The following is a 23,965-nucleotide window of genomic DNA, read 5'->3' on the forward strand; positions in this document are numbered from 1 at the left end:
CACATAATTTAGAGGTCAACATGCCAAAGATGATAAGAAAAACTTTTTCGAACTTACAGTCTCTTGTCGCTCGAGAACATCGTTTTCATTTTCGAAAGCTGTCACTGAAGTGTACAACGTAGACCGATCGAGAGGCCACAGATTTTTGCGACAGGCAGTCTAAATGCATTCTACGGTTTAAGTACGAATCGGCGATACAACTCAATTGATTTATACCTGTACGAGAGCTGTAATGTAGCTTTCTGGAACGTGTAAGCCCGACAACCACATGACAACGGGCTCCTCTGAAGCTGACCAAAATTTGTATTGCTTGTTACGGCGCTGATGGTTTTAATTTTCATAATAGACAGATTCGAGGATAAAATACGAAATGATCAAAAAGGGCAGGAGAGAAGGTCTGCCGTGTTAAGCTCAAACAAACTATAGCATTTGTGTCTGCTGCTTTCGAGAGCTTTAAGCTTCCTTCGCATTCCACCCTTCTAATAAAATCCAAAAAAAGCTCAAAGCTTTCAAAAGCTCTCCAAACGCAATGTGATACGGTGCTTTGGCATAACACGGCATTGGTGGTGATAATGATGAAGTGTTCGTTTAACATCATATACATACGTGATTTGGTAAACATTACTTACCAGCAAATGATTCATCCAAGCACCTAGTTGCATACATGTGGCTGGTGCCAGTTTTCGCCAGTCGTTCGGAAGTTGACCATAGTACAGTGAATTTGAGATGTTGTCCAATGTCTGATCCATACCAATTTCGCCGGATATGGCCTAGAAATTTGGATATTTTTAGTATGAATTTTCCAATGTAATTGACATCTCCCCGGATGCTGTTATTCTAAACACTGCGTCTTTTTGAGAAAAGGTTTTTTGATTTTCATAGAAATTTCTTCAATTTTTTTACATTTTTTACCTGAAAACTGACCCGATGTACCTGCCTTGCTTTGAGAAAATGATTTCGAAAAAATCGAGACTTCAAGAAAGTTCAGGTAAATCAGGCCAGATTTCAGGTATACCCACAATCACATATATACCTGAAATCTGACCTGATTTATCTGAATTTTTTTAATTTTCAGGTAAATTCGGGTCAATTGAGTTCAGAGTCTGAACTTCAGACTCAGATATTTTCATGTCGACTTGAAAATCAATTTCAGATCAAAGGGTACCTGAACTGATTAGGTTCGAGAAAATTGTGAAAATTTTCAGATTTTCCTGAATTTTCTTGAAGTTTCTCCGAAATTGTGAAATTTTTCTCGAAAAAAAAAATTCTTAAACGTAGGCAGGCAGTGACTCTAAATGATAACATAACCGATTCAAAACTAAAGTTCGTTGAAGCTGCCGTTTACCTGAACATGACCTTAAAAATACCTGGACCTTTTTCGACCTGAACAAACCCTGTCTCAGTGAACAGCCTATTTCAGGCACTTGGAAATTTGTTCTAAAACCTGAGCCTGACTTTCTTCAGACCTATCCAGCCAGATTTTTAGATCTAAAATTTTCTGACCGGAAATTTCCTCTTCTTCAGATCAACCCGAATTTTCTACCACTCTACCATTTCCCACCTCACCTTTCTCAACAGCACGAGCGTTTTCTCCAATCGTTCCAGCAACAAATTGAAACGATCTAATTCCTGCAGCAGCACCACTCCCGTCGGTGTCAAATTCATTTGAAGAGCTTTCTTTATGCGCCACACTTCGAACAATTTCGGAACTTTATTTAGAATATCCGATGCAACATTATCGATAAATTCGTCATGACTTATGCCACCTTCCACCGCTCCTATTCGATTAAATTGGATGGAAATATGTTAGAGTTAATAATGGATTGGGAACAACAACAGAAAAACTGTCGATTTCGCCGGACATACCACTTGACCTATTCCACAACTCAACTTTTAATAAGAAGCAAGAAAATTCAAGTAGAAAAATACGAGTCAATGAAACGTTACGTATACAAAGTGTACGAAAGAAAATTATGGGCATAAGGATAATTCCATACCTGTTTGCGGTTGCAACTGAATCAAATGAGACCACATATCCCGCACGGCTAATGTATAGTAACCAATCTCTGCATTTGGATGTAATCCAAAAACTTCCGGTGAATTTGCTAGCGGTAGTTCGTCTATTGCCGCTAAAATTTTAATTAAAAAAAAAAATTGTGTGTGGTCCCGTAAGTGTCCGACATATCAAATGAAAGCAGAAATTCCGCACTAACCAATGAAATCCTTTTTGGTCGCCGCTTCATACGGTATCGCATAGTCGACGGTATCGTTTCTGTAGAAGTGGAATGGTTGAAACGAATCGAATATAAAATCGCCCATGTATTCATCCATGTACGTATTGACGATGCGACGATCATATCCATCAATAACTCGACCGCCGTACATCACCTACGTAGTAACACACACCGACGGTGTTTTAATGTTAATATGCACTGCTCTAGTCACGTCAACGTTTACGGTCAGATGGGAGGGATTCTTTTGAAAAACAGCCGACCGAAAACGGACGCATTTTCCGGTGGAATTTTTTGTGTATTCCCAGAGTCTGGGCCCCAGACCCTAGAAGCCAAAACCACTTAAGAAAAAAAAAATCTTCGAAGCTTTTGTGGCTAGTGGGAGGTGATCAAGAACCGAAAACTTGCACTTTTCTTACAGACATTTTTCCAGTTACACGAGTCGTACAGGGTCGTGTGGCGTGTCATTAGAGAGGTAATTGCATGTACTTCCGGGACGAATCGGGTCTTATTGGGTATAAAATTCATCCACACTGAGATATGTACAGTTGAAGTTTTCAATCGAAAGAGACTGAAAACTTACATTTTTCTTACAGAAATTTCTCGAGGCACACGAAACGTATATGGTCGTGCGGCGTGTCATTGGACAGGTAATTGCATGTACTTTCGTGACAAATAAGGTCTTATGGGGGTTTGGGAGTATCTACGATGAAATATGAGAAGTTGAAATGTTTAAGTGATCATATTTCATCGTAGATGCTTCCAAATCCCCATAAGACCTTATTTGCCTCGAAAGTATACGCAATTACCTTCCTAATGACACCCACACGACCATGTACGTTTCGTGTACCTTGTAAAATTCTGTAAGAAAACTGTAAGTTTTCAGTCTCTTTCGTTTGAAAACTTCAACTGCACATATCTCAGTGTGGATGAATTTTAAACCCAGTAAGACTATATTTGCCCCGAAAGTACATGCAAATACCTTTCTTGTGACACCCCACACAACTTTGTACGGTTCGTGTACCTCGAGAAATTTCTGTAAGAAAAGTACATGTTTTCGTTTTTTGATCCCACCAGCCACACAAGCTTCGAAGAATTTTTTTTTAAGTTTTTAAAGCACAAAAAAATTCCACTGAAAAATGCGTCCGATTTCGGTCGGCTGTCTTTCAAAATCCCTCTGGATTCAGTGAGTGTGAATGTCTGTATTTTCTATTGTATGAAGATATACCTTCAACGCAACGGGCACAGACGAATTAAATTTAATTAAAATTTTATTCGCTCAACCGGTTTTAATTAAAGATGAAACGCAAATGACATTTAGGACTTTATGACGCTTCTTGTGTTTCTATTGAATAGAACGAGAATGCCTTCATTTCAATTTTAAACTATTCGTTTGGCTTACATGTTCCACAACATAGCGTGTTATTGCTTAATGACAAAACACTATTTGCCGTTGCATTATTAGATTTCGTTTTACCCAGAAAATGAGAACAACATAGACATAGGTCATATCGTGTGAATGGATAACTAAGGGTGGAGAGCGTTTCCAATCAAAGTTTTACCATCGTCGTACACTCACCTCTCCAATTAAGTACTTGAGACTGTTCCATTGAATGTTTGCTGTGCCCAATTTAAATGATTTGTTCAAATAGACTTGCAGAATCTCTAGGCAAACATTGAAGTCGGATTCGTTGAAGTCATACAAAATGTTCCAGCCCTGTTTATCGTACTTCCGTCGTTCCTAGTAAGATATGAAAGAGAGGCCGTTCACAAATGACGTCGCACTATTTTTAACGGATTTTTAGACACGAGAAAATTGTCACAATTATCCCAAATCCCGTCACGTTTTCTCGGACGTCCCCCATTACGGTGTGACGTCATTAGTGAACAGTTCCAGAACAGTTGATTTAATATCATTTTCACATAACGTTAGGATGCAACCTCCAGAAGCAACTTATCATACCTGTACCACCGCATGGAAGAAAGCCAAAGCGTACACCAGCGGCCTATAGTTTGGATGTTCACAATCATCCAAAGACTGGTCTCTCAATTTGAAAAATGTCGATCGTAGATTCAATTTAAGTCCGTTCGGTGGCTCCAACACGACTGCAAACAATTTGTCAACCCATCAACACGACCGAACTGTTACGAGATGAACTTACTCTTTAACGATCGCTGCAAAATTCCGATCGGGAATGTCGGAGTGGGATCGGTGGTGATCCACAGCCGAAAGTCTGGATGGGCTTTCTCAGTCTTCTCCAACCAGATTTCCAGATCTTTCATAAATTTCACCAACAAGTGACCGTTTTGTAACATCAACCATTCGCCTGGGTAATTCAATGTCATACAAGTCTTTGAGGTATTAACCAGCCTGGCCGACGAAAATCACTCACCTCGATTCACAGCCGATTCCAGCATTTCGAAAGCCTGCTTCTCCTGTCCTTGACCAAGCGAAATGTGTTTGAACTTGCCATCAGCCATTCGACAGCGTTCAGCCAGTTTCATAAGTTCAGCGGTTGGGTCTGAACCCGGTGATAGAATAAACACAATTGGCATCATGGTTGCGGACTGCTGAAAAATGGCATCGAAGCTTATCACCGGTGGCGTAATGAATTCCTCGCCCATTGTCGATGCGATGTACTTGTTTGTAACGCTGTAGACTCGATCGACGCGGAAGCATCGGAAAAACATGAGTTGCTGAAAGTTGTTCAACTTCTCCGAAAATCCACCAGGCATTGGACTTTCTTCTGGTTGCTCAAGATCTTGCCAGCCCTTCCACTCATCTAAATGTTCTCTGAAGTGCTGCAAAACCATTCCAAAGACATCCGGAAAATCAGCACTTAATTTCAGGAAATCTTTCCATCCCTTCTCGGACATCCAACCGACTGGACATTCTTCATCAGCGGCTTCCAATGACACTGAACCTTTTAGGAAGAATTCCAATTCCTTTTGCGTTAATCGTTTTGCACTTAACTCCAATTTTGTGGTCATGTGGAGAGAGAACAGCACCTTGTGTCTCTCGAATATTCCAGTGCATCCGTATTCGTACACATTGGCGGTCAGGGTATTTATGATGTTCGTCAATCGTCGCTGTAGTATCACATTCGGAACAGCTTTCCTCAGTGATGACGTAAAAACGGTCAGATATGAGTTCAACGACGATTGATACATGGAGTCTACAGCTGCCATGTCCGATATAACAAAAAATAGATTTCCTCCACAACTGGCGGTTGGACGGTATCCCTCTCTAAGTTCCTTGATCTCTTTGGCTGTTTCTTCGGCCAAGTTAATGCGTTCAGTCACCTCGGCAGCTTTCTCTTTGGTATTATAAAGCGTTGCAACCAGTTCCGTATTGTCGAGCATATTACCGGTTGTTGTAGTGAGCTTCAGCAGCAACGAGTCTTCGAGTTTCTGAAGTAGTTGTTTGTTCGAACTGGTCTCGACTATCAAATTTTCTCGTTGCTCTTCCAAGTCCGGTCTTTCGTATTTGACGACAAAGCTTAAAAGTTGATCTTCTAAGCCGGACAGTGTGACCGAATAGTTGATTACGGTAGCCTTTGCATAGGCAGCCGGATCGAAATTCGGATTTGAAAGCTTTGTGGTCAAATACATGCGGAAGTTTTCGTTGAGGTCAACCTCTTTGTCGCCAATTATGAAGAATGATCGACCGGATTTAGCTGATGAATAAGGAGCAAACGTAAGAACATGGTCGGTCGGTCTATATCGAGAAACTCACTTTGGATATTTTTCTCCAACACATTGTCGATCGATGGATCAATGTAGTCGTCGACATCTTGGAACAGAACGGGGAAGCCATAAATGATTGCCATCTCCAATTGTTTCAAATAGTCTTTGTCGTAGAAGGACAAGACTTTTAAGTTGGACCCCTCACGCTTCTTAATCCACATCAGCGCCTGTTGTTGTGGATCAATACACAATGGATAGCGCGACGATCGCATGGTCAAAATTCCATTTTGTATTGAGACTTCATCGAACGGTAGCCCTTCCGAATTCCAACTGTTTGAATCGAATGTACTTCCAGTTGAGTGAGAAGTTCGATAACAAATTACACCAAGAAACTCACGTGCTCGTTTCCACCTCGCTGCTCAGAGTCTCTTCGATTCGGAACGGTAGAGCAATCGGAATTTTTCTCTCGACGACACTCGAAAGCCAATCGTCAAATACCATTTTCGTACGGAATTCCCACGAAAATGCAGACGTATAGGCCAAGAAAGAGGCCGCCACCAGGCACGTTCCAATTATCTTATTTTTACCGTCATGCAAACGAATCAGATCTTCTGACCAGCGGACTTTCTCCGAGCTAAGACCGTTTATCAAAGCGTCAGCCGCTTGCTGAAAGAGCAACAATCGTTCCATATGATTCCGTGGACATTATAATGACACCTTACCAATCGCCGTTGTGCCTCATCCAGTTGATCTTGCAATTCCTGTTTTTCTTTCATCGCCGTTGCGTATCGTTCGTTCAGATCATTTAACGTTTTCGCTAATTGATCCAATTCCGTTTGGAATCTCTGCAGCATTTCCATCTGGGTGGCCAGTTCGGATTCAAGAGCCTCGACACGTTCCTTCTTCGGCTTTACCTCTTTGTATACATCGCAATATCCAAGCACTGCTAGCACAAATTGGTATAGGCCGTAACCAGCTTTCGAAATGCTTTTCATTTCATCCAATTTACTGTTAGTCTGAAATGAGAGGATCGCAGTTATGCGGTGAGTAACTCAGTCAGAATGATGAGAGGTGCGAGAAAACAGTAAAAGTAGGAAAATAAGCAGTTTGGCTTGCTTTTTAGCGAATTGCTACTGTTGTATGTACAACGCCAATTTCCCGCACCTCCCATTTCGTGACTTACCTTCATATGATTTCGGCATTTCGTCACTTGTTTTGGTGTGATCGCATCGCAATTCATTTCGGTTAATCCCTTCAAAAAACCACCTTCTGACATCATAGATTTGGCTGATGCCCATGACACCTCCTTCAAGCCCTTAATGATTACAATGCATTCACATATTGTTTGAACGGCTGCAGGTGGCGTTGCAAAACTTCGAATTTCAGTTATGTCCCCTTTGTCTAACCTATTTAGTGCAGTTCTGGCAGCCTCCAGAGCTGGTAGCGCTTCCTTTAATACTTCTTCGGCCTCCACCTTTTCAATGGTGATGATCTTTTTCGATTGTTCCACTTCGATTTGTTTCTTGGATGCCTCTTCGGTTTTACGTGTTGCCCTGTCAGTGGCTGTGGAATGCGGTGAAAACAATGAGAAGCAAGTTCTGACTAGACAACAACCTACATTTCTGAATTCCTTCAAGCATTTTCTCGCAACTTTCGGCTGCTGTTATCACATCTCTTTGCTGCTCTTCCACCAGAGTGCTTAACTGTTCGATCTGTTCAGCGGCTTCTTCAATCTTACCAATTCCCTCGGCAAGACGATTGCATTGTGATGTGATGAACAGATTCTTTTCCGCTGCAATTTATTCCAAAATAAAACAATTTTTTCAACGCCAAGACGCAACGCCATGATACGAAACCTATTAACCGCAAGTACGTGCCAATGAAATCCAAATAGTGCTTCGGAGTTACGAAATTTTTGCGTCGAACGCTCTGCAAATACTCCTGCGTATAATAGAGCACACTGTTGTGCACGTGGACCACATGCTCGACAATATCCTGTTTGTACAATTCCGAAATGCTGGGATGTTCGCCCAAATATTTGGTAGCCACTGAAAATAGAGCCTGTTCGGGCCACGGGAATATCCAATCGATTGACGTGTTCCCGACGAGTCCGGGAAAGTTTCGACAACGATTGCGTAACGATTCGCCGGACGGGGACATGGACAGTACGATGTGTAAATTTTCCGAGCATTTGTTTAGGAAGTATGACCAAACGCTGTCCCTGTGGGGGGATAGATGAATTGGAGATGAAACTAGACCACCGGACTTTCCAGAATCTCATTTCATATATGGGACATGGTTCTGCCACTGTTTCGATCTGAGAGACTCCTCAAACGTTGTAAAGAATTATTTTTGTCAAAATCTCATCAGGCCATGGCGACAGTGGCAAAGAAAAAACTAACCATAAGTGGCTTGTTGCGTGTACAAGTCTAGTGAATCATAAGCGCAATGAAAGTAAATTTTCATTCCACTTCATTGCTAGCCATGGAGTCACATTAGGGACACGTGGTGAACCATGAATCATACCAAGAAGAACATTTTATACCTTGCAGGATTATATCCGGCTGCCGCTGCTTTACTGCGACAAGAACCGATTATGGCTTCCTTTTCGTCATCCGCAAACAGTGCCGAAATGACCCCACTGCTCAAAATTTTGTTTATCAATTCCAGGAAACCTTCGTCGGCAATCTAAAATTCAGGATTGATGCAATCGGATAATTCTTCGTACATCATCAATTATGATACCTGAGCCGCAGACAAAACGAACGCGGTTTTCTTATCATCGACCCCGGTTTTATTGAACAGAATTTTCAAATCTTCCCGGAAATTCGTCAAATTGTAACCGCGAGTCAGAGAAATTTCGAACACTTCGCATTGTGCTGCGAATGCAGCAAGTCGTGTAATTGATTTCTTTCCCGATCCACCTACGCCCACAAGAAGCACATGCCCGCGATGCATTCGCAATGTTCGATGCACGCGAGTCAGATGCTCCAAGCAGTCTTCAAACAGAACCAGACTCAATTTATTCGAATGTCGTTCGTTGTATTCGTCCAGGATCTGTGGACGAGTCGTGATAGACGTTTTGGATTAAACAAAAAAATCGTTTGCTTCCGACCTCTTGGAACAGGAACAGAATCGCCTCATAGTCCAACAAATCCTCGTAGAATCTGGGTTCAGACTCGTTTACAGCATTTCGGTAATCGCCGAAGAGTAGCGGATCGCGTAATGCATAGTCGTAGATCGGTTCTTCGGGAGTGATTTCTATGGAAAATTGAAAACCGTGAGGTTCGTAAGACCAATTCAATATGTGACCTCAAGTTACCATCATTTTCATCATCATCCAATAATTGAATAACCTCGACTTTATCTGGCGCAGGAAATACTCTTCTCACTTCGCCTTCGATGTGATTTCGAACGAGATGTAGGTCCTAAAACGTGATACCAAAATTAGAATCTGAGAGTTCTTGCATCCCAATTTACCTTATCGTCAACCAGACGATCACAAATGACTCTGGTAAATTCATTGCGCCACACGCGAACAAACTGCCTGGGTAATTTGAACATTTTCGAATCGATCAACAACATTCCCGCACAAATTCTCGATAAATCTTTCAAATTGAAAATGTAATGAAATTTGGATGGTGTCGGTGGCAGTTCTGCGATCACAATCTACATGGGAAATCGAGGCATAATTCCACTAAAAACAATTTTCACCATAGTTGACCAATGGTCACTGACCATACCTTAAACAATTTCAATGTCATTTGAATCAGCGTGTCAGCAACGTCTCTAATTTCTGGCTCATAGTCATTCACATGACCACGAAGAATGGAACTGTAGATATGCTGAACGGTACTATCGTGCGGAAAATGCACATCGAAGACAGCAAATTGCGAAATAAATCGCGTGTCAACTTCGTTACGCCCACCACCAGCCACACCCATTGCTGCAAAGTATTCCAAATCTGCGAATACCATCCACTTAAGACTTTTATCTCGGCCAAACATTCCGCCACGTTCGAAAAGCAGTTTTAAAAGAGCAATCGGTTGTTGCGTTCCATAACTAAAAAATCGGAAAAAAATTCAGATCGGTTCGGACTGAGTGTAACCGAAACATACGTATCGACAATCGGCATATTCATATCGTCTATGAACACTGCCAGTTTCTTGCCAATCGGCGGACCGAATATATTTTTCGATCTCTTCTTCACTGAAGTTTCGATGGTTCGTTGAACGTCCATCGAGGATGTACGAGATGAAAAATTTAGATTTAAGACCGTCTGTTAAGCAGAAAAACGTAAATTCATCATTTGAGGGATATAATGGCACTCGTACGACAGCTTCTAAAAATGTAGGATTGTCGTACGGGCGAATACAATCATACATAAACGTTCGCATCCAATTGCTTTAAATAACTCGTCATAATAGCAGTTTTAGCGGTTCCTATTTCGCCGATCAAAAGCACTGGTCGATGAATCTACAACAAATTGATAGTAAGTCTCAACGAATCCATTCTCCATGCATTGGATTACTCTGTTCATCATATTCAGTATATTTTGATTCCTCAATGTGTCCGCCGTTGGAACGAGAATTTCGCTAAATTTGCATGATCTATCGTGAATGTATTGCGGAACTATCCAATCCCATGCAATCCAACACTTTTTCTCTTTGTCGAAAAAATAGTCAGCCAGAGATTCCTTAGCAGTTGGAGTTTGAAATGAATTTGCTGGCTTATCAGCGGTGTCTTCAACGGTCATGATACCTCTTTGTCTTAAATGTTTAAAAGAAACAAGCGATGAGAATGATGACGTCGACGTCATGATTTACACAGAAAAATATTGTTTCGAAAGCATAAGAAAATTAAGTAACTATTTAAGTAACTACACGGGGGAACAATCAGTCTAATATGCACTATTTACTTCCAGGTGCAAATAGTCTTAAATGCACTAGTTTCACCAGGGTGCAAATAGTCTATAATACACGTAAAGACTCAATAGCGCAGGTTGTGTTGAATTATTAGGGGTAAACGACTATGGTTCGTTATGCTCGTAAGTAGGTCAATTTCGTAAGCTTTTGAGATTTTTCCCATACATTAAATGTCAAACGTTTACGAGATTGGCTTACTAACGAACTTTACAAACCACAATGGTTTACCACTATTGAGTTGCCCGCTCGTAGGCTCGAATTTCAACTGCAACATAATGATTCTATCAGTCAGATTTGTTCACAATAGGTAACGTGAGATTTTTCGTCCATAAATGCCGAACAATAACAAGAACACTAAACTCTAACAGTAAAGGCAAATGTCAAACGATAAAGGCAAATGCAAAATAATTAAATTTTGACTAGATGGATTCTGATCAAACAAAATGTCAGTTTGTAGCGCGTGATCTCAGGACTCCGGAAAACTGGTTTTCGAATCGGACTAATATGCCGAACAATAAGACTTTAAAATCATCATCATCTCATCATCTCATCATCAATAGAGAGTTTGCGCGAATGACATATAGAATATAAGTCAACTTATAAATCCGAATTTATAAGTTACATTTTTGACTAACGGTTAGTTAAAGTAACTAGAACTGGTACAATAATTATCAGAAATCGTAAACCGTATTGGAATGAAATTCAATTTGAAAAGAAAAAATTGGTTCACGCGTGGGGACCGTACCCACAATCTTCAACTTGCCGGGCTGATGCTCTAAGCTACCGTGGACATCTTCTTTTCGAACCTAATTTTGAACCGTTCTTTAAAACACTACGTCACAGCTCATATCGTGCTCAACTGGAGCTGAATGGTTACAGCATTAGCCCGGCAAGTTGAAGATTGTGGGTTCAGTCCCTACCATTGAACCAAATTTTTCTTTTCAAATTTAATTTCATTCCAATACAGTTTACGATTTCTAATAAGTTAAACGTCAGTCACTTATAAGTTATAAGTCACGTGGTTATAAGTCCTAAGTTATAGGTCGACTACTTATAAAGTAACGGTTATAAGTTCATAAGTTTACAGGTCAAAAGTTTATAAGTCGATTCTAGAGATGGTGAGCTGTTGGACCATGTAAAGTAACAAATTTTTAGGAACAAATCGATTCAAGAATATCAAAAATCCATAAAATACTGTAGTCACGTGTTTTTGATGAAAAATTTACTTTATCCGCAGAAGCATGAAAAATCTTAAGTTCTTGAGGAACGGTAGAGAACTAAAATATTTTCGTTATTCTTCCTGATCTGACCTCAGAATCATTGAATCGACTTTTTTTTCTCAATTTCTTGTCACAACCTTGGACAGCGACGACCAACGGCTTCCGTAGTTTTGTTGGACTCCAAATGGACTACTATCGACTAGCAATTGTCAAACTTTTTTGGTCGCTGCTGTCCAAGAGATTCCGAAGCCGAAAACCATATACTGAATTTCGATGTGTAGCACTTCCACACACGACCACTTTCGACCTTTTTTGGGTATGTGTCACAGCGTCTTTCTAAGCCCTACAAACCTGCACACTTCCAAATAAATCGTCTGTTTGTTGGCGAAATAATTCCACTTTGAGTTCACAAATAAATATTTTTCAACATGCGACACAGCTCACTTTTACAACTCTAGTGCCAAAAATAAAGAGACAATCAGAAAAAGTTGTTCCACAAAATTGTCAGGGGAGACTAACGATTCTATAGAGCCATCAATCATTCCGATTGGGTGTTGCTTGAATCTTAGTTGTTCGATACCTTGGCAAATTCATTCTTAATGAATGAACGTGCGGATTCGGAACAGTCTTAGGTAGCAACAAGTCAGAAGTAAAGAGCATATGACTAAAATTTCGGCTTGTAGAAGAAGTAGTGACGGAGTATTTCACATAACGTACCGTATAAATCAACTCCATCTATTTACACTCAAAATAGTACAAAGACTAAGGCAGATTACCATAAGACTTATGACATAAATGCATAGAATATCTCCCTTTTATTGCTTAAACGCGCCAGCATTGTGACATAAGTGGCAAATAGATTGTTTCATTTCAAATCGTCACAATGTTATTTCATTCGAAATTAAACCGAAGCATTTCCCTCACATCAAACAGTTCAATTCGACACAGTTATTTCGATACAAATCGTTTCATTCCCATTATTATTCGTTACAAAAGGTGTACAGCACAAACTAGACACAAAGCAAATTGTAATCATATCAAATCAGTCGTTACCTTTTAATGAATTCATCGAAAACAAGCAGATCTCGTCGAATTAATGTCGCTCCCAATGACAAATAAATTGCCTGCGATGGCAAATTATTACAAAATCGTTAGCGGTGCAAATACAATTCATTTATGATTTGTCTACCTCGATGAAACAGCATTCCAGGAAATCGTTTTCGTATGGCTCATCGTCATTTTGCACTGGTAGCGAAGCATCAAAAATGTGACACAACTGGCTCAGCATATTCAAGTTTGTCTGATAAATAACGGATTTCAGAGGATTTCCCTGGAGGTTACCGTCAACACCTTCAAGAACAAAATCCATACAGGCTGGTACATACTTTTCGTACAGCAACTGTGAACAAATGATGGGATATGGATTGGCCGATTTAAAAATGAAATTCTATTAAGGAATTTTCGGAAGGTGTGTCAGTCATTCCACTTTTAATGATATACATTTCTCTTATCTCCCCCTCCATTCGATTCAAATCATTTGAATCAAATTAGAAAAATGATAAAAATAAAAAAAAAATGGAAGAACTCACATTCAACGTCTGCCCCTCATCAGTTTTGCGCGTACGAATCCATCGTTTCCAATACGGTTCGTATCCCAAATTTTTGGGATCCACATAAACCATGCCAGCACGCGACACCGTTGCTGGTGACGCATACACGAGATTGCCAACCTTTGGTATCATAAATTAAAACAATGATTTGATTGCCAGACGACAATCACGAGAGTTTAACAAACCTCAAACAGCAGTGCGCAATAATTTTCAAGTCTTATTCGTTCACCGTTTGCAAGGGTTAGCAGCTTGTTATCGTCCATAACAGAATTCATATTTTCGATCCATAAGGCATCAACGTCTCCATCGAAACACACATAGCGACGTTCCTTTTTTTTTTTTTTTTCGAATAAAAGATAAATTATGGAGATTGCACGTATGGTATACATGGTATACGAAGACATTTTTTTTTTGTTAAATAAAAAGGACATGAACAGATTAAATCTGATGAACTTCTGTTCATGAAGCAGATACTATAGTAAACGGGGAGGAAAGGTTTTGTGAGTTTTCATACATACATCTTGTTCAATTGGTCGATTCATCTCACGAAATATGTTGGAAAATAATCCGTCAACCCAGTCTCTTGTGGCCATGTCCAAATAACCATATAATTCAATCACCGAACATGCCTAACATTTACAAAAAAAAAATGATGAAGAGGAAGCCCGTATATGTACAAAAACACCATCGCAAAATTACAAAAATCATTCAATCGAGCAAAAAGCATCGTGAAAACTGCCAGTGTAGTTTTACCTTCGGGTTGAGATAAATACATTTTGTTGGTAGTCCCAGATGACACTGCGCGTTTATAAGTGCTGTAAGTACAACCGATTTTCCACCACCTGTTGGTCCGACCAGCATGGTACAATGTCGAGTCATCATTGTTTCATACAGTTGAAGGACTTTATCTTCCTATGTGATTGAATATGAGAAAAAATTTAATTTGAAAAAAAAAAACGGAAATCATTGTCCACAATGACTAAGGTGGTACCGAAGGGTCGTATTATCTTTTATAATATAAAGCCGAAAACACACCAGCAATTTTGCGTTGCTGAGAACGCTGGGTTCTTTTTATCGTAGATCGATTTGCAGCCTACGTAAACATTTAGCCTTAAGGCCATGTTAAGCCGTTAAGGCGCCTGACATCGCAATGTAAACATTTAGCTATGTATAAAGGAGCATAGTGGTCGATCTAAGCAACGAAAAATGGTTCGTGTGTTTTCGCATAAAGTATATTGTTTGTATGTCAAGTTATAAGAGCCCATACGAAAGTCTTCGAGACTCGAAATTTGGAATACTCCTTGAGGAGGAGAAAAAGTTAGTAAGAAGCACCACATGACGCGTGAATATTTTTTTTTTGCTTGTTCACGTCGTGGATGCTGTCTTTAAAATGGGAAATATTTTTGTAACGCGTGACGATTTTCAACGCTTCAGAATATTTTTGTCTATTCCATATGACAAAGTGACGTTTTAAACGTCAAACCAAAATTTTATGCCGAATAATCACGAAATTCTTAATTAAACCAGTAGAATTGAGTTTAAAAAAATTAAATGATTCTTTAGCATAAAAATTTTGGTTTGACGTTTAAAACGTCACTTCGACAGATGGAACTTTTGATACCACCTGTCCCATTTAAGAAAAAGTTATCATTATAGCAATGCCACGAAAAGCCAGGTAACTCCACTCCTGCGAAATATAAATTTTCACTTAAAAACTCAGACAGATACTCTACCTGATCGCTCATTCCAACATATCCGTCTCGTTCTAACACAACTTTAACAGCAGCAGTAAATTCTGGATTTCCTACCGTAGGACAATCGATGTCCGGAAAGAGATCCTTGAATGAAAAATTTAGATTTTTCTCGATGCGTTAGTGATGAGTTTGATGGCAAAAACTACCTTCAACAATCCAATGAAGAGTGGAACGTCCTCGAAAATGAATTTCGGATAGTTCATGTCACGCAATACTTTCATTAGCACAACGGATTCGGTGAAATCTTTATTCTTTCTTTGCATCAATCCGGCCATTCTTAGCACAGCATTTAGAGAGCGTAGACCCCAGTCATAGTGGTTTTGCTACAAGCAAATATTTCGATAAGGGGCTATCTGTAAAAGGGTGTTCAGGTGCGCAACTTCATTTATTAGAAATGTGCGGATAGAGGGGAAAATGAGGGGTAGCAAGTTTGAAGAGAATCAAGGACGTGCTTCATCAATGGTTGCTAATTGAAATTCTTTCTGGAAATAAATTGACAAAATCTGCGAAAATATACCTTCGACAACTGATCTTGAGCTAATTTGTACAAAATTGTCATCTTTCTAGCCAGGATCTAAGGAAAATACAAGGCAATTAAAATTGAACATCTGATGCATGCATATGTGGCAGATGAGATCAAAAGTCGTTTTTTTCGATCTGTCAAAGTGACGTTTAAAACGTCAAACGAAAAAATATTCTAAGTAGCCAAAAAATGGTTTATCTTTCCTCAAATCAGTTTCTCTAATTAAATTGAGGAGAAATAAACGATTTTCTGGCTACTAAGAATATTTTCTTTCGTTTGAAGTTTGAAACGTCACTATGACAGATGGAAAAAACTTTAGTTCTCAACTGTCACATACCAACCTTTGCCGTTAAAAATCCATCCGAAAACAATGATATCAAGCAAATCAACTCTTTGTCCGGCACTATACAAGTTACCGGCCGAAATAGCGCCTTCACCGATTCAGGCAGTTCCGTTCTGCCAGCGTATCCCGGATTCATTGTTATAAAAATGCCAACCTTTGAGTCTATTGAAATTTCCGAGCCTTCAAACTGAAAATTGGATTTTTGTTGCTGCAATTTTCCATCAATTTACACACTCAACTTACAAAGAATTTGTCGACTTTCATTAGCAAAGCGGTTCGAATATTTTGTAACTGAGTCGATATCACACTCAGCACCGAAATGTCAATGCGATTGAATTCGTCAAAACAACCCCACGCACCGCACTGAGCCAATCCGGAAAATATTGTTCCGACTGCACGGTAATCCATGCCTTCGCCACAATTCGTGACGATGCACAACAGTGCTAAAGCTTTGGCCAAATCTTTGGTGGTTTCCGTTTTGCCAGTACCTGAATGAATTGGTCGTGCACTTAAATTAGCTTGCCAATCACATGACTAGGGACAAAAAGCTAAACAGTAAAGTTTTCGTGTGAATTTTGTTGATCCGAGGCGAAGCCGAGGTCAATAAACACACTAAAACGAGATTTTTTACTTTTATCTCGAGTTATGTAATGGATTTTACATGCTGAGGGCGTCGACAGCATTGCTTGAAACATGAAAAGTACGGTTTTCGACGCATGTAGCATGTAAAAGTAATGAACATTCGATGTGTCTGTACTATAAGGGCTCACTCATCGAAACAACTACTCCGAAGTCCTTGCAAATGAAGAGTATTATTCATACTAACCTGCTGGACCCGAAGGTGCAGCACCCAATTTCATTGTCAAAGCTTGTGTGATAGTTAGGTAGATTCTGTCAGTTAATGGTGTTATCACGAGTCGTCCATTTAGACCCATGTATTCGTAGCCATAATCGAAACTTCCTGTTTTACAATTACCGTGTTGGCTCTACTAGCAGATCCGATTTTAAAGCAACTTACCGGTGCACTGAGTAACGATCAGATTATCAATTTTGTTCATCCAGTAAAATCGAATCTGACTCTCCCAAGCAAATTCTTCCGAATCCAGTACGTTGTCCCGCACAAATTGTTCGATTATATCACGAGCATGCACGTCGATCGTAATGACGGTTTTGAATTTCAGCCGATCGTTTCTGCTTAGATCGGCTCGTACTTTGAAATATTTAAGTTAGTAACAGATTGATTCCATCGGAAGCACATTCCCATTACCGGTAATGACCAAATCATCGATTTGCTTATTCTGTTGATTCAAAAAGTCTTTCATTGCACTTCTCTGGCCATTTGCCACTTTAGCGAAGACCTCTTCCACTTCAGCCGTCCACCATACAGCATTAGCGGCCAGACAAACCATGCCCTGGTAGGCGAAAATCCAATCGACTCGGGAACGTTCGCGTATCTTCCCAAACTCAAAGATCGCCTTTTTCGTCACGTAACGATTGGTTTTTCGCATTTCGGCTAATATCGAATTCATCCAATTTTCGACCCGACCGACAGCGATCACAGGCTCACGGAAGTCCATAAATTCTCCGACACTATCCACCATCGCTGTGGCCAGAACATCACCGTCGTTTCTTTCGACGAATTTCAGACTTTTTATGTTGTCGAACATCTGGAAGCGGGGAGTGAGAGTAATGGGGCAGATAAAAATTGGAATGCTGGAACATACTTTGATCATATGCTCTTGAACACAATCCGCACTGCTGCTGCCCAATATCGATAACAGTTCGTCGGTGGAAATGAAATAGAATCTAATGGGGAGTTGATGGGAATGAACATGTAAGACCAAACGCAACCCAACACCGTTTCAACATTACCTAGAGAATATGCGCCGCTTCGAATCCAGATAGTCATTCAACGATTTTTGACAATTTTCTAATCCGGCGCTCAGCATTTGAAATTCGGTTAATCTCTCCGGGACGCACATCGACAGAACCATCGTGTTCGCTTCACACGCGTTCATGATCTGTTTCGTAAAACGGTTAGTTGTGAGAATCGATTACGGATGGAATTTCATCAAAATCTTACTCGTTGAAATGATTTGTCTATGTCGTCAAATTTCCGTGCCTCGTCCGGTAATTGTGCCCGAATATCACCACCAACGAAAATCCCTTCCAGATAGCACCATTTGCGTTGTGTGGCCAACCATTCGTCAATTATCTCTATACCCAACGACAACGCTCGCTCTAATTTCTGAACAGCTTGAAGAAAAGGTCCAATAAATTGAGAGGCCACCATTGACTGTAAGGTCATGATGTTATCCTCTATGGCTGCAGTCACTTCATCAACTGCTCCCAATATGAATCTGTTTTCAAATAAACTTTGTTATTGTCCGCAATTTTACGTTACTATGAAGACCAGTATGTACCCCCGCTGGTCAGAGCCTCTAAAGTGTTTGGTAACGGTAAAGCGGAAACTTTCACAAACTTTGGTGATTTCCTGCAAATCACGTTCGATGGCAAATTCCTTCACCGCATAATTAACGATTTCTTCAGCAATCGACTGGTACTTGTGCAGTTCCATCGAAAACATGTTGTCTAGGGTGAACGTGTCCGCTTGCATATTGAAGAATTTTCCGGTTTTCTCCATAAGCTTTTCCCAGTGCTTCTCCCGCATAGCCTCGTGCTTTAAGCTCACCATTAAGGGCACAGAGTCTTTGAACTGTTTCATTTTCCTCCGTAAGGTTATACCGACCGGCAATTGACGAACCTACGAGTCGAAAAAGTCCTTCAACAGGATGATTAAGAGAACTCGGAAGGCACTGACCGCTTTCTCAAGCTTATTGAAGTCTTTCATGTACACCTCAATGCCTTCGATAAGTTGGTTCGGGTTTAGGAATGACCACAGTATCTTCCCCCAATTGTTGACGGCAATTTTCTGCTGTTTGTACAGGGCGTACACGTGTTTCATTCCCTCGTAATCCTGTTTACACTGAGCGAATTCCGCATATTCCGACATTGGCATGTCGAACAATTTTTCCGCTTTGGCTGTAAATAATTCGATTGACGTCATTCCGAACGAGGATCAACCCAATACAATGCATACCTAACGAGACTCTTTGTTCTTCGAAGAAATCAATATCACGTCCATATCCTTCCATGAGTTTGCTTCCCTTTTCCAAGTCGTCTCCGACAGATCCGGGACCTTCGTTTTTGAATTTATCCAAGAAATTCGCCAGCTAAATGGAGAAGTCAATTAGACACGATATACGAGAAGCGATAGGCTTAAGTACATCATTAGCAAATGTTGAAATTTCCACGCAAGTCATGTCTGCGAATTCCTGCTTCGTTGGCTGTAACGCTACGTTCCGCTTCAACGATAAATGGTACAATTCCTTCCAACGCTTCTCCAAATCGTACGCTGTGATCGTATGCGTGTAGTCGAACTTTATTTTATGTTCGTCGAGCATTGCGTACGTTTCTTGCATTTCACGAATTTGCAATTCCACCGTCAGCCGAGTGGCTTGGATCAGAGCTATGGTTGACATGACGATTTTGAAGTCGACAAGACCTTGTATGTTGAGATCGAGATCTCGTCTTAACGCCTGTGGAAGTTACGATCAGAATTGGTTCTCCATTTGGTTTGTACAGACACAACTGTTGGGATTACCTTAATGTGTTCCTTCAGGTTGTACAAATTTAGATTGTTGCGATCAGTGAGTATTCGTCCCAATGTATCACGCCATTCAAACGCATGACTGCAGATGCTATCATAGAGTGGCTTCAAATTAATTCGGATGCAACACAGGTCATGATACTGGCTAGAATGTCGCAGATCGCTCACAATTTGTTCGTAAAAAATGAAATTGTCGTTCAATCTGGACAGTGGTAGATCTCGGGCAACAAATTTTTCGCATGTTGTGTTCTTGTCCAGTGTCCATAGGTATTTGTAGCGGTACCATCTGGGCAGGAAGACCCATTGGAAGGAGTTTCTTAATCTTATTTTTGAATGGATACTCACGACGTTAAGTAGTTATGTGCATCGGTGACGAGGCCTCTGGACAACTTATGTAAATGGGATACGATGTCACTGATCTGGGAAATCTGCAAACGTATTCGCTTAGCAAGAGTAACGAGGTAAAGCTACAGGAGAGAATCAAACCTGAATGACGTCTTCGAAGAAAGAAAATTCAATTGCGTCCTTCACGGAAGAGACTGGCTTGCAAGTACCATTCATCCAACGAGAGAAATGTTTTAATCTAAAGAAGTGGACAGGAAATGAGTTTGCGATTGTTGAAGTAGAGGAAGGAGGAGCGAAGATTGCGAAGCTGTAGGATCATTACGGACCTTTCCAAGAAATCCTTAACCGAATAGATGATTATGTTATGGCATTCCGATGCTGTCGGTTTCAACTGAATATCAGGCGCTGTTAAAACAGCATCCACCTGAAACATCGCCCTTTCGCTCTGCAACGCTGCCTTAAAATTTTCCAGATTGCACGTTGTGAACCTACACACGGAACATTTATTTAACTTAGTGCTACCCTGGCAGAAGTGAGAAAACAAAATGGCGACAAAACAACGAGTCCATTACTTGATTAGCGAATTGTACATTTCTCGTTCCCAGAACACGTACGACTGTTTCATTTTGTTCGATTCGCCCGTGTACGTGTTCAGTATGATGCTCTCCAATTTGATCAGAGTCGGTCCGATCGAATCGAAAATCTTTTTCATCCGGGCCACTTTAACGGTACGCACGGAATCTAACTCGCGATAGAACTCTTTGCACGGAAGAACGGTCAATTCGTTTGGTTCCGTTGCTGTCTCGTTGAAATTGTTCAGCGAAAACAGGGAGAATTTTTCGACTTCCATCAGACTTCGACGAATTTCTACCGCAAAATTTCGTATCTGGTAAACCATCGCATTCACTGATTTGATATGCTTCGTGACGGCGAAATGGATGAGATGAGTCTACGTAACGTTATTGTAAAGAATCCCACTTACCAGTTGGCATTTCTCACAAAATTGCCTGATGTTCATGGACTGCCAAGTGTAACGTCCCAGGCCAGCCTGTATTTTCGATTCCGTTTTGAAAAGGTGCTCTTTGAGTATTTGGATCTGATGGAGCAAAATAGAGTGGATAAGGGAACCGAGTAATTGAATTTAATCGAATCTACCTCTGCTGGTAAAAGCATCTTAACAACACTCCTGTACGCTTTGATCATCAAAGTTAACTGTTCGACATCGTCAAACAATGCGCGTTTACGCATGATTGCCATTCGTAGAGTACGGTTCAGACTGAAGCCAAAGTTTCGAAACTCTTGTGCCTCGATGATAAGATCATGGAATTCTAACGAAATAAAATCGAAATTCCCTTAACAAGATAGGCGGATGAAGTGTGTGAGGGAAGCATTTGGACATAATGATACGGAGAAGGTGTGAACAGAACTTTGTGACAATCAGCACTTACCAGACGAATAGTTAACGGCGAAATCTAAATTCAAATCCATTAGAATAGAGTCACCAATCAGCTCCTCCCACGTAGGTAAATTTTGTTGATCGTGACACTCTACCAACACTACAAAGACAAGAATTATGGAATTTGGTGGGCTCTCCCCAAGTGCTATCCCTAAAGTCTGGTTTCCACTTAAAAATTTTGGCCGTAAGTGAGCTCCGTGAAGGATTGCTATTGGTCTCTCTTGTTTTTTACCCAATAAAAATCCTTCACGAAGCTCTCTTACGGCAAAAATATTAAAGTGGAAATCAAGCCTAGGTCCTTACACTTAGCTTGCTTGTATTTCGTGACGTTCGTTTTATCGTTGGTTGCCAGAAACAATCTGGCATCGGCCAAGTCCTGATGTTCCAATTCCGTCCTGGCGGAAACTAGTTCGTCACTGTTCTGTTTTGTTTTCGCAATGTTGGTCTTTCGGTGATCCTTTTCATTGTCCTTTGCCGTGACCTTTTTGCCGTTAGCCTATAATTGAATAGTTCGCTCTGCAGCTAAACTTTTAGGTTTGAAAAGGATCGATGAAACTATACCGCTTCCGTCTCCGTTTCCGCTTCCCCAATGGATGGCAATCTCACAATCTTCTTTGATTTGACTGTAACACAGAGACTCTTTAGCTTAGAATTGAAAAAAATTCCACATCTAGCGCCATACCCTTCAGCTTCGTTCCATGAATCTTCACGATCAAAATATTTTGCTGCAATATCCTCTCAACTGCTTTCGTAGCATTGTCCAAAAAGTTCTGGTACGAACTCCGTTCAAAGTCCAGCATTACATTCTGCAAATCATAGCATTCCTTGAAGGCGGACCGTCTCACCAAACTGCATTGCATGGCCGGATCATCATCGAATTTTTTAAACGAAATGACCGAATTCTCCAATTCATCGAACAAGTTGCGAGTGAATTCAATGGAACCGATGTACGGCGGACGATTTCTCGGTGTTGGTGGACTCTTACAAAATTGCTGTGATTTGACACGTTCAGAACCCATGAAGATGAATAAAATTGAGTGCGGAATATAAACACGGCGAGCTTGAACGAATTTAAATAAAGGTGTCGTGCAGATGGAATTTCTCTATTCTCTATAGCTTATGTTTAAGGACCATCTATCGACATCAACAGAGTGTTGGACATGTTTTCTTGACTTTTGAAAAGTCTGTAAATTCTTAACCTGTTTCAGACGGCAAGCATATGACCAGTATTATTATCAAGTCTCGATCAGCATTTTTAATCTGTTGATTTCAAATCTTGTACTTCATTTTTTTAAACATGTATTATATAAACGACCATTTTACCCAGAGCTTGTTATTATTTTTGTCGTCGTTATCGATAACAGATGAATAGCCGTATGTGACAGATTAAAAATCTCGAATTTCATGAAAATTCTTTAATTTAGAATTTTCAAGAAACTAAATTCTTTAAATTTGGGAGGTGCGGGAAAACAGGAAAACTAGATAAATATGCAGTTTTGCTTGCTTTCTCGACTATAGTTACTATCGTACAAACCCGATTTTCCTAAAAACTAAATAATTTGTTTCTTATCGTCATATTTGACATATCGAACACAATTTTTATTTTTAAGCGAAAACATTCAGATGAAGAACAGTGAGAACGTGGATTGTTTTGAGACTCAAACTTAAAAAAATTATTAGTTTTACGTTGTTTACCTCTGTTTTGTGTGCCCACCAAACGTTCTAGTATATAAACGTTGTCGCGGCCCAACGGGAAGTGATCCAAAACGGCGACGGAAGTTTGGAGTCAAGTTCCCGGAACAGTGTTTTTGATTTATTTTGATTTGCCTGTTTTTCATTAGTTTTTTCAAGCATTTATCAGGATATTTTCGCTCAAACATGGTGTACGTTACATCAAATGAAAGGTATTACCGAGGGGAATACGAAAATTTTACGAAAATCGAGTTGGTCGATCAGTAGTTAAAGATAAGAAAACGAGCAAAACAGCGTGCTCTGCTTGTTTTGCCTGTTTTCACTAGTTTTTTCAAGCATATCTCTGAGTGATTCAGCTCAAAAATGGTGTGCGATATGTCAAACGAATTGACGAGACCAAAACCATCTATTTGGTTTTTAGGAAAATCGAGTTTGTACAACAGTAGGCTTTTGCGAGAAAGCAAGCAAAGCTGCACATTTTCCTACTTTTCCTGCTTTCCCGCATCTCC

General features: G+C 40.3%; 1 protein-coding gene and 1 long non-coding RNA gene across 2 annotated transcripts in view; both read right to left on the reverse strand.

Annotated features, from left to right (window-relative positions):
* The window catches only part of LOC119078162 (dynein heavy chain 10, axonemal), a 30,410-nt gene that overhangs the window by 445 nt on the left and 6,000 nt on the right, over positions 1-23,965 (reverse strand). The window contains exons 14-70 of the mRNA XM_037185637.1: positions 22,447-22,756; positions 22,326-22,387; positions 22,068-22,260; positions 21,757-21,864; positions 21,464-21,636; positions 21,291-21,404; positions 20,881-21,227; positions 20,635-20,796; positions 20,450-20,546; positions 20,309-20,391; positions 19,958-20,249; positions 19,581-19,892; positions 19,394-19,526; positions 19,115-19,335; positions 18,717-19,057; positions 18,377-18,653; positions 18,166-18,314; positions 18,018-18,099; positions 17,561-17,960; positions 17,312-17,503; positions 17,120-17,254; positions 16,537-16,781; positions 16,292-16,480; positions 15,945-16,001; positions 15,574-15,750; positions 15,407-15,511; positions 14,427-14,585; positions 14,192-14,302; positions 13,859-14,002; positions 13,653-13,793; positions 13,253-13,462; positions 13,117-13,187; positions 10,450-10,687; positions 10,302-10,394; positions 10,037-10,197; positions 9,662-9,980; positions 9,399-9,587; positions 9,241-9,346; positions 9,034-9,179; positions 8,664-8,975; positions 8,464-8,606; positions 7,775-8,139; positions 7,537-7,710; positions 7,102-7,481; positions 6,641-6,934; positions 6,316-6,584; positions 5,968-6,248; positions 4,625-5,908; positions 4,394-4,558; positions 4,195-4,337; positions 3,811-3,972; positions 2,214-2,388; positions 1,998-2,129; positions 1,567-1,778; positions 630-770; positions 217-321; positions 58-159 (exon numbers count right to left, since the gene is read on the reverse strand). Coding sequence (XP_037041532.1) covers positions 58-159; positions 217-321; positions 630-770; positions 1,567-1,778; positions 1,998-2,129; positions 2,214-2,388; positions 3,811-3,972; positions 4,195-4,337; positions 4,394-4,558; positions 4,625-5,908; positions 5,968-6,248; positions 6,316-6,584; positions 6,641-6,934; positions 7,102-7,481; positions 7,537-7,710; positions 7,775-8,139; positions 8,464-8,606; positions 8,664-8,975; positions 9,034-9,179; positions 9,241-9,346; positions 9,399-9,587; positions 9,662-9,980; positions 10,037-10,197; positions 10,302-10,394; positions 10,450-10,687; positions 13,117-13,187; positions 13,253-13,462; positions 13,653-13,793; positions 13,859-14,002; positions 14,192-14,302; positions 14,427-14,585; positions 15,407-15,511; positions 15,574-15,750; positions 15,945-16,001; positions 16,292-16,480; positions 16,537-16,781; positions 17,120-17,254; positions 17,312-17,503; positions 17,561-17,960; positions 18,018-18,099; positions 18,166-18,314; positions 18,377-18,653; positions 18,717-19,057; positions 19,115-19,335; positions 19,394-19,526; positions 19,581-19,892; positions 19,958-20,249; positions 20,309-20,391; positions 20,450-20,546; positions 20,635-20,796; positions 20,881-21,227; positions 21,291-21,404; positions 21,464-21,636; positions 21,757-21,864; positions 22,068-22,260; positions 22,326-22,387; positions 22,447-22,756 — 11,883 coding nt within the window. The remainder of the gene's footprint in view (positions 1-57; positions 160-216; positions 322-629; positions 771-1,566; positions 1,779-1,997; positions 2,130-2,213; positions 2,389-3,810; positions 3,973-4,194; positions 4,338-4,393; positions 4,559-4,624; positions 5,909-5,967; positions 6,249-6,315; positions 6,585-6,640; positions 6,935-7,101; positions 7,482-7,536; positions 7,711-7,774; positions 8,140-8,463; positions 8,607-8,663; positions 8,976-9,033; positions 9,180-9,240; positions 9,347-9,398; positions 9,588-9,661; positions 9,981-10,036; positions 10,198-10,301; positions 10,395-10,449; positions 10,688-13,116; positions 13,188-13,252; positions 13,463-13,652; positions 13,794-13,858; positions 14,003-14,191; positions 14,303-14,426; positions 14,586-15,406; positions 15,512-15,573; positions 15,751-15,944; positions 16,002-16,291; positions 16,481-16,536; positions 16,782-17,119; positions 17,255-17,311; positions 17,504-17,560; positions 17,961-18,017; positions 18,100-18,165; positions 18,315-18,376; positions 18,654-18,716; positions 19,058-19,114; positions 19,336-19,393; positions 19,527-19,580; positions 19,893-19,957; positions 20,250-20,308; positions 20,392-20,449; positions 20,547-20,634; positions 20,797-20,880; positions 21,228-21,290; positions 21,405-21,463; positions 21,637-21,756; positions 21,865-22,067; positions 22,261-22,325; positions 22,388-22,446; positions 22,757-23,965) is intronic.
* On the reverse strand, positions 11,404-11,949 carry LOC119078180. Its single transcript, XR_005087947.1, has 3 exons — positions 11,844-11,949; positions 11,635-11,636; positions 11,404-11,473 (listed from the first exon to the last, which is right to left on the reverse strand). It is a non-coding gene; the product is annotated as an uncharacterized LOC119078180 (long non-coding RNA).

The sequence above is a fragment of the Bradysia coprophila genome, unplaced genomic scaffold (assembly GCF_014529535.1).
Source record: "Bradysia coprophila strain Holo2 unplaced genomic scaffold, BU_Bcop_v1 contig_24, whole genome shotgun sequence".
NCBI classification, from domain to species: Eukaryota; Metazoa; Arthropoda; class Insecta; order Diptera; family Sciaridae; genus Bradysia; species Bradysia coprophila.